Genomic DNA, 9,055 nt, shown 5'->3' with positions numbered 1-9,055 from the left:
CTAACATTAACATCTGCCTCTGCTATCCATGTTTGTGGGACACTGTGTGAACATCCAGATTGAGCATGAGATTTGGTTCAAAAACTACTATAAATTACTATAAATAAAGCAAGTGGGGAAATATTAAGTGGAAGACTAAATTAGCTAATGTATGTATCTGTAACAGTAAGAGTATGTGCAGTACTATGTAATTATCAAAGCACATGAAAGTGAAGCACAAGACTTGCTCATGTCTAGCCATGGTCACATCTATTGTCTGGTAGCCTCAAGCATTGTGATGTGCCACATGTTTTATTATTTTCTAGCAAGTCTAGACATACACAGATAGTCTTTTATCTGTTTTTTGTTTTTTTTTTTCTGATGTTTTCTTTGTCTGTTGCAACAATGAGGACAGGCCTCAACCAAGCTCAGACATCAACAAATAACAAATAAACTCTTTATTTCACGTTCCGTTGTATATTTTCACTGGGTTCTTAATGCTCCTACCTCAAGAACTTACACTTGAGATGCTCAATAGATCATAACAAAAGTGGGGAAATATTAAGTGGAAAATTATTAAAATGATTATTTTTGCCCATAAATTTTGCAGTATTTCTTATTTGAAATGTCAATGTATTTACCTTTTTGTAAACTAGTCTGAAAGATTAAAAATTGCATTCTCTAAATGCCATACTCAAATACTAAAAAAAGAAACTTTTCTTAACATTCTTAACTGTGTATGTTTCTGTGTGTATTTGTTGTCTGTCTAACCCTTAATAAGTCCCTGTGCATCAGCAGCATTTAAAATGAATTCATATGTGAAGCCTCTTTTATGTTGGCTATTGTCCCACACTCACCCTTCCAACCCAAGACTGACTGTATAATTATTCTGTTGACTGTGCCAGTGCTTTATCTGTTGGACACACTGAAAGCTATTGATTAGAAAACAACACTATTTTTTTTTTCTTCTTTGACTCAGGCCGTGATCTTACTTGTTGGCATTTTATTGACAAGTAATAGCATGACAAATTATAGGCATTAGGCAGCAATTTAACCAACATAAGCATCTTTACATTGTAAAAAATACTACACGAGATAGCTGGCAAATTTGCAAATTCATCTCCTTAATTGGCCCTGAAACACTTTTGCACTGAAAAGGCTTGGCGGGTTCAACAGATGGGCCTGCAGTCACAGCGATGTCTCTGCGATAACAAAATAAAATGTCACTTTTTAATGTCCTTTCCCCATCTCCCCCCTCTCCAGAAGAAGCCCAAGTACTCAGCCACCCGCCGGCTGCTGTTAAAGGTACTTAATGCTCTTTAATTCCCTCCCCTCACATTAATTGTTCAAGTGTTTTCATAAGGCACTTCATCTATTTGAAAATGATCATTAAAGATGGGTGTAAAGCTAAAAGCTACTGAGATGATATATTACTAGGTGACTGTAAGTTCATATTCAAAACAGGTGTTCTGTTTGTTATGTCTAAGAATTGTGTTGAAAGTGTTTACTTCTTAAAATTCTCTCTGTTTATTTTGTTTTGATGTTGAGATTTTTTTTTGATGTTGAGAGGTTACAATTAAATGAATAAATTATATAAGTGTCTGCATATTCCCATATTTCTTCCCTGTTTGAGATGCATTGTCAAATAAATGAAAAGACATCTGCATATTCCATTCATTTGGAGACTTATTTATCTTAGAATAAAGAAAACACTGTACATTTAAAGGAGCCGTATGTAAGAAATGTATTTCAAATAATCATAAAATGGCCCTGATATGTCACTAGACATTAAGAAATCATGTTCATTTCAAATACTTATTTCACTGACAACAGTAGTCCGCCAGGATATTGTCATTTAAAAAGTGAAGTTGCAGCCCTCAACTGATGTTGATGTTGTGTTTGTCATGTCATGTTGTGTTTTGGCCTGATGCGCCACCCTCTACCTCTCTACTAAGTCAGTAGTGTTTCGGCATCTGGGTTGGCAACCCAGTAATTTGAAAGTGATTGCAGTACCAGTTTTGGCCACAATCTTACATATGGTTCCTTTAAACAAAGTGATTGTTTCTCTTCTCAACTCTGAGGGTCAGTATTCAGTCATCTCCACTTGTCTTCTCTCTGCCCCACCCAAATGTCCACCCCCCCGACCCCTAGTCCAAAATCCTTAAAAAGGCGGAGAAGCTGCTGCTGCAAGAGGAGGAGGAGAAGAGTATTGAGAGAGAGAACACACTGAAACAAAATGCCCCACCGCTCAAGCTCACAGGCCTCTCTGTACAGGAGCTACAGGTAATGGATTGGGGGGGGGGGGGCGCAGTGTATCAACCATGACCAAAGATCATAGAGCATTCTTTATGACTTATTATGACTGCTGAAGGTTTTCTTTAAAAAAAAAAAGGTTCACTGAGAGGGAGAGAGAGAGAGAGAGAGAGAGAGAGAGAGAGAGCAAGAGCCCAGAATAGCCCAAATACAAGGGTGCATTTTAAGATATGTCCAAGCCCATTGGAATAAAGGCTTTTTAATCACATGAGTGCCTTGATGTTTTCCCTGTTTTTAATGAGAAATGACTACTATTGCCTAAGAACACCTGTGATTCCACTGTGCAAGACACCACTGCAAAACACCAAGTTATGTTCCTCTATGTTCTAGGAAACCTTTCCAATGCCAAAGAATGTTATACAGTAGTTCTAGGTGTTCCTGTCAGCAGAACACATATAAAGCCAAGATCTAAAGAATTGTACTAGGCTTCTACAAAAAAAAAAAAACAGTCTTTGACAGTTGGCAAAGACTATAGCTAAAGAACTCGAGGTTTCTCGATTGCATTCTCCTTTATGAGAGTGCATTTGCCTCTGTTATAGGCTGCCATTTAGAAGGCTGAACACTGCAGTAATTCTCCAGATTGCATGAATCATCTCTTCTCAGGAGCTGTGCAAAGACTTGCATCGGAAGATTGACATCGTGGATGAGGTGCGATATGATCTGGAAGTAAAGGTGTCACGGAATGAAACAGAGGTACTTGCCTGACTTATCACTGTGTTGGGGGGATATCAGGAAACTCTTTTGTGTGCTTACACTAAACTGAATCAGTATGAATAATACGGCTTTATTATTGTTTGAAAAGTTGCTTTTGGTTTTGGTGCTGCAGCAAAACAATGTAATTCTTTTGTCCTTAAGGGACAGGAAAACAAGTTACAATATCCTATAACTTGCAAATGCAATAAATAAAACACATAATGGTTTTACTATATCACTAGCTTGGAACCATAAAATGAGCATATAGTTGCTGAATAATGAACCTTAGGAGTTCAAAGAAACTTTTTGGTCCCATAATAGTAAGGGTCCTTTACAGAGCATTTTAATAAGAAAAGTCACATATATTTCATGTTTGTATATAGTAGCACATATTAAAACCAAATATGTACTGTAAGGTTAGAATGTGTTCTCTTAATGATAAGAAGAACTTGTGAGAACAATGCTAGTGTAACCTTTATTGTCTTGAACTCATAACACCTCCAGCTGGCAGGCAGGCTTGCTAGCAACACATGTGTTTTAGCATCTGTCACCAGCAAGGTGTTGGGAGGGAGTTTTACTCTTGACTCAAGTTACTCTACAATGCCTACCATGGGCTACCATTACCCCTGACATGACATTAGATGTCTAACTTAGTGGTCAATTAATGCATGTACATAGTATGGGCTACATATGGACATGGCATTACGTGATGCTGGCTGTTTTTAATGAATGGCCTAAGTTTGAGTGGCTTTCTTCATGTGTGTGTGCCGCTTAGATCGCCTCCCTGAATCAGAAGGTCATCAGCCTGAAGGGGAAAATGAAGAGACCCAACCTGAAGCGGGTGAAGAAGTCGGACGACATGTTCGGAGCCATCGCCGACACATCCAAACTCATGAAAGCAGATTTCAAGGCCAACCTCAAGACTGTGAAAAAGGAGGAGGAGAAGGTGAGGCAATATCAACTGAACTTTGACCTAGGGTCATGGTTCAGATTAGAAAAGGTCATTTCAAACTTGACTAGGAAAGATCAGTTGCACACATAACAATGACCAATAGGGGTTATAACAGGCAGAGGTGAGACAAGAATGTGAATGTGTCTATAAAAGATAGGAATTTGTTAAATTTGTTTGTGTTTGAGGAAACAGTAATCATAAAGACACACTGAGAATACTATCTGAAAACATTGAAAATGTATACTGTATTATGATGCAAATAGTTTAGCCTGGAAGCCAGCCAGAATTTACCCCGGCCACAAAATTTGAGTTTGGGACGTTCGCTCTGGAGTTGGTCCATTAAGAGGCCTATGCCCAGTGAAGATGTGTTCGGACCAATCAAATTGTTTAGGCGGGCGGATAGACCGATGGGCAATAGTTACGTAGTCGTCCACTTCAACGAGTGTGCAAGAAGTGAGATGTTTAGAATCCGCTATTATACAAGATTTGACAACGCAACAACTTTAAAAGACAAACAGTAAACAGTGATTAAAGCATTTGTTGAGGAAAAGGATGTTTTTGCTTTTCATCATACGGGATTCACAGATTCTGTTGCTCTGATGGGTTAAGTCCAAATGGTGTAATACCAGACTCAAATTCTGATAACAATTAGACTCTGGCTATGCCAGGCTACCAATAGTTCCTTTTATATAGTACAATTTGAACATGTAGCTCTTTTCTTTAAACTGTGTGTGTGTGTGCGTGTGCGTGTGCGTGTGCGTGTGCGTGCGTGTGTGTGTGTGTGTGTGTGTGTGTGTGTGTGTGTGTGTGTGTGTGTGTGTGTGTGCGCGCGTGCGTGTGTGTGCGTGTGCGTGTGCGTGTGCGTGTGCGTGTGCGTGTGTGCGTGCATGTGTGTGTGTGTGTGTGTGTGTGTGTGTGTGTGTGTGCAATCCCTGCAGAAGGAGGAGGTGACAGACTGGCGTAAGAACGTGGAGGCCATGTCAGGCATGGAGGGCAGAAAGAAACTGTTCAACGCGCAGTGAGCAGTAGACCAAAGAGCACAGAGATCTGGGCATTGTGTTCTTTCATATATAGCTTTTAAGCCATGCTGTAGTTTTGCAAGCACATTTTGGTTGAGATTACTGCATTCCTTATTGGTAAGCAAGCAAGTAAGCATCTCTGGATGATGATAAATTATATATACTATGTTGTGATGTAAGGATGGTGACAGACTGAATGACAATTCCAGTACAGAGCAAGATAACCCAGATTGTGTGGTTTATTTGTCAACAGTGTATCTGTCATTTTATGCACATTTAGTGGAAACCATTAAATGACTGTACTTGTACAATAATTGACCTGTCTTGAGATAATTCTGACCTCTCGAGGATCCTTCAACAGTAGATGGCGCTACACCTCCAAGCTTTGGAAAAAAGCTGACTGCTCTTTTGTCATCTAAAAACAGGCTGCAATTCCACCCAACAGAGGGCGCTAGAGCACTGCATCACATCAAGATATGTAGTGCTCGTGCTGTATGTTTTTAGACCCTTGCATTTACTGTAGGTAAGGTAAATCTTCAGAGATGTGGAATCAATGTAAAGAGTTTGTTTAGGGCCCATGCATGGGCTACATAACTTTGAGCATTAGCACTTTACAAACAGTTACAAATCCAATTTAAAACGACACATATCCGCAAGTTTGGTAATACACCCAGTTTGATATATTATTCAGTGACCATCCACTTGCTAGGTTCCTTGTAATCAAACATGCCCAGCTGTTGGTCTCTCATTCTATGTTTTTGACAGTTAATCACATACTGCATGAATGCTAAATCTCTTTCCTCTTGTATGAAAGACACTTTGGTCCGAAACAGAGCCATGCCAAAGGACCGGACCTCCACAGAAATATTACTGATCTGGGATCAGTATGTGAGAGCATCAAATCAACACTCTGCACCAATTTGACACCCTTTGAGGTTTTAAGCAACACGCTATCAAGTATCAATCTTCACACTCATTTTGATGGTATATGGTCATGTGGAGGACAGATAGATACGTGCCGTTCCAGCCAGCCATCCAGTACATTATGAAGTTGTGTGTTCCAGGCTGGAACACAGAGAAAATGACAAACTATATTGCCAAAAGACACCAGGTGTTTGCAAGGTTCTGCATGCTAGATAGCTTACTAGTTTTAGACCAAAACTTTAATAGTGCTACTTTAAGTAGGCCATGGTTAACGAGCACACAGTGGTCCAGGTGTGTGAAGCCCTGTCAGGCCATCTGAACAGGAAGAAGGGAGGATCAGGCTGATTGCACATCAACACTTCACACATACGCATGCAAAACACTCAGTAGGCTACACACCCGTTTGCACGCACATAGATGGAGAGTAGAATGCTCACAATGGACATTCATACTCATGCACACTCAGACACACATGCACACTCAGACACACATGCACACTCAGACACACATGCATACTCAGACACACAGTACATGCACACTCAGACACAGATGCATACTCAGACACACATGCACACTCAGACACACATGCACACTCAGACAGACATGCACACTCAGACACACATGCATACTCAGACATACCGTACATGCATACTCAGACACACATGGATACTCAGACACACATGCACACTCAGACACACATGCATACTCAGACACACATGCATACCCACACTCTGCAGGCCACACACAAACTCACAGAGAAAGGTGGTAAGTTGGTAACACACACACACAGATTAAGTACATACCTATACCTACTCAGATACACTCACTGCAGCAAATAAACACTGCCTGTTTATATTCAAGTACACACACTGTCCTGAACACACACACACACACACACACACACACACACACGGGTCACACAGATGGCCTGGCCTACAGGCTTGCAGCTGGGCATGACATCCTGTCCTGCTGTAGAGGGAGGAAGAAGACCATGTTACCCTGGCAGTGACTCAACAGACCACGCACATCACTCGGCAAGTGTGTGTGTGCGTGCGTGCGTATGTGTGTGTGTGTGTTTGCATGTGTGTTTTTTTGTGTGTGTGTGTGTGTGTGTATGTTTGTTTGTGTGTGCGTTTGTGTGTGTGTGTGTGTGTCTGTGTGTGTGTGTGTGTGTGTGTGTGTGTGTGTGTGTGTGTTTGTGTGTGTGTGTGTGTGTTTGTGCGTGTGTTTTTGTGTGTGTGTGGGTTGTTGGTGTGTGTGTGTGAGAGCAAGTGTGCATTTGTTTGTACATGTGTCATGTTCATATATTCTCAAGAATGCAGTACAAACCAAATGGATGCATTTATAAAACTGAAGACAAAACAATTATTTATCGCAATATATCAACATATCATTATCTTTCTATATTTTACCTTTGTGGTCACTGATCTCAGATTTCTCCTCAATGTCTCCTCTTCACTAGTTTAACAAGAGAACCACCCACACAATCTAAATCTAATCTAGTTGTACTGTAGGCTATAAAATCTACTTCCTAGCTTTCTCAAGAAGTGTCCGATTAAGGCAGGCTTTGCATTTTATGATCAGCAGATGGACCTTCTCGGATTGGACGCAGATGTTGCCTCAAATCTCAATGGTGATATTAACCATCCTACACCACAATATAAGCGACCCTTTTTCCTCTAAAATGAATTCCAAAGGTTTATTGTCTGCCACAGCATTGTGCTATATGTCAGAGCTGTTTACAGTGAAAAGCTCAAGAGACGCTCTTGGAAAAGGTTCTCGAATCGCTCACAGCAGACATAAGTACACGACACCGAGAACCCGATGTCCTCCGAAGCGTTCTATCGGCTTACAAGAGCCAGGCCACGGGGATGACAGTGTGGACGTAGGGTGGATAAATCAACCCTGTTATTGGCCCGTTCTGCAGAGTTGAGCTGATGAGCCTTTAGGTGTACAACCCGAGGCCTATACGCGTTACGAAGCGAGTCGAGTCATCGCTCCACATGTCGCTTTTGCAGTGGTCAGTCCTCTGAGGCTCATCAAGTCGAAGCTCATCTGTCGAACATTCCGCTCTTCCTGTTCTGTCATCTTTGTTTCATTCTGTTGCTATTGCCCCCTTGCCCTGGTCTGAGTATGGTCTGCAACGAGCCTTAGCCGAGCAGTCCCACTCAAGTAAGTTATGAACGACTTTAAGGCTGGTGGTGACAGGGTTGTTTTGGGACGTACCCGGAGGGGTCATCTCTGATGTGAGTCAGTTCACTGAGTCAGAGTTTGCCCCCTCCACCCCCCCCCCCCCTCTCCAGTTCACAGCTCGGCGGGATAAAATGCTGTGTCAGCATTTCGCCCTTGGATCACTCGGTGGGCTCTCTGTTGTTAGTGGGACCTCGCCCTCCACAGGCATCTGAGTGACGGAGTCAAGGGCTCTCCACCCACTAAATGCTAACAGACACTAGCCCCAGTGCTGCTCTTAACAGGCCTTTCATTGGATAGACTGGAGAGATGGAGGTTTGATCCAGCACTCTGATTGCCAATCACTGTTCCACAGCTGCACCACATGTTACTGGATGTTTGATTGGCTATTACTATTCCACAACTGTGGACTGATTGATCACTATTTCACACATGTGGACTCAAGTGTTGGTGGTTGTTTGATTGACTATGTAAGATAAAAAAAGAAAGAATAAACTCATTTTGATGGTATATGGTCATGTGAATGACAGATAAACACGTGCCGTTTCAACCAGCCAGGTTGATTTATGAAGTTGATTTATGAATTTATGAAGTTTATGAAGTTGTGTGTTCCGGGCTGGAACACAGAGAAAATGACAAACTATATTGCCAAAAAGACACCAGGTGTTTGCAAGGTTCTGCATGCTAGATAGCTTGCTAATTTTAAACCAAAACTTTAATAGTGCTACTTTAAGTAGGCCATGGTTAATGAGCACACAGTGGTCCAGGTGTGTGAAGCCCTGTCCTGCCCTGCCCTGTCTTTTTGCACTGATGAAGGTCTGAGTACCGAAACATTTGTACATCACCTCACTTGGTAGCACCTTGGTTTGATGGATTAAACACTTTGTTTATTTATTTTTCAACGGCAAATAATGGTGTGCGAGTTTTTTCCTTGATTGACTGTTACGTTGCCCAAAACTAACGCACTCGAACGACACTGAGTAAT

General features: G+C 41.4%; 1 protein-coding gene across 1 annotated transcript; it reads left to right on the top strand.

The window, feature by feature from the left end:
* Positions 1-1,212: 1,212 nt before the first annotated feature.
* tnni4a (troponin I4a) lies at positions 1,213-5,256 on the top strand. Its single transcript, XM_076297528.1, has 5 exons — positions 1,213-1,284; positions 2,131-2,262; positions 2,896-2,985; positions 3,761-3,931; positions 4,876-5,256. Exons 1-5 carry the CDS (start codon positions 1,213-1,215, stop codon positions 4,957-4,959), a joined length of 549 nt encoding a protein of 182 aa, XP_076153643.1. The 3' UTR covers positions 4,960-5,256.
* Positions 5,257-9,055: the final 3,799 nt, after the last annotated feature.

Source organism: Alosa pseudoharengus, unplaced genomic scaffold (genome assembly GCF_046254945.1).
Source record: "Alosa pseudoharengus isolate Yale_2024_CS ecotype anadromous, Long Island Sound unplaced genomic scaffold, YU_APseudo_1.1 YU_APseudo_1.1_scf_20, whole genome shotgun sequence".
Classification (NCBI taxonomy): domain Eukaryota; kingdom Metazoa; phylum Chordata; class Actinopteri; order Clupeiformes; family Clupeidae; genus Alosa; species Alosa pseudoharengus.
The sequence above is the reverse complement of the archived record's forward strand: the minus strand, read 5'-3'. Positions and strand labels throughout refer to the sequence as shown.

Bases quoted from the DNA above. Each gene is read 5' to 3' on its own strand.
- tnni4a (XM_076297528.1), top strand. From the start codon at position 1,213: ATGTCCTTTCCCCATCTCCCCCCTCTCCAGAAGAAGCCCAAGTACTCA. The intron at 1,285-2,130 runs GTACTTAATGCT...CCCGACCCCTAG, and splicing joins CCCGCCGGCTGCTGTTAAAG to TCCAAAATCCTTAAAAAGGC. The intron at 2,986-3,760 runs GTACTTGCCTGA...TGTGCCGCTTAG, and splicing joins TGTCACGGAATGAAACAGAG to ATCGCCTCCCTGAATCAGAA.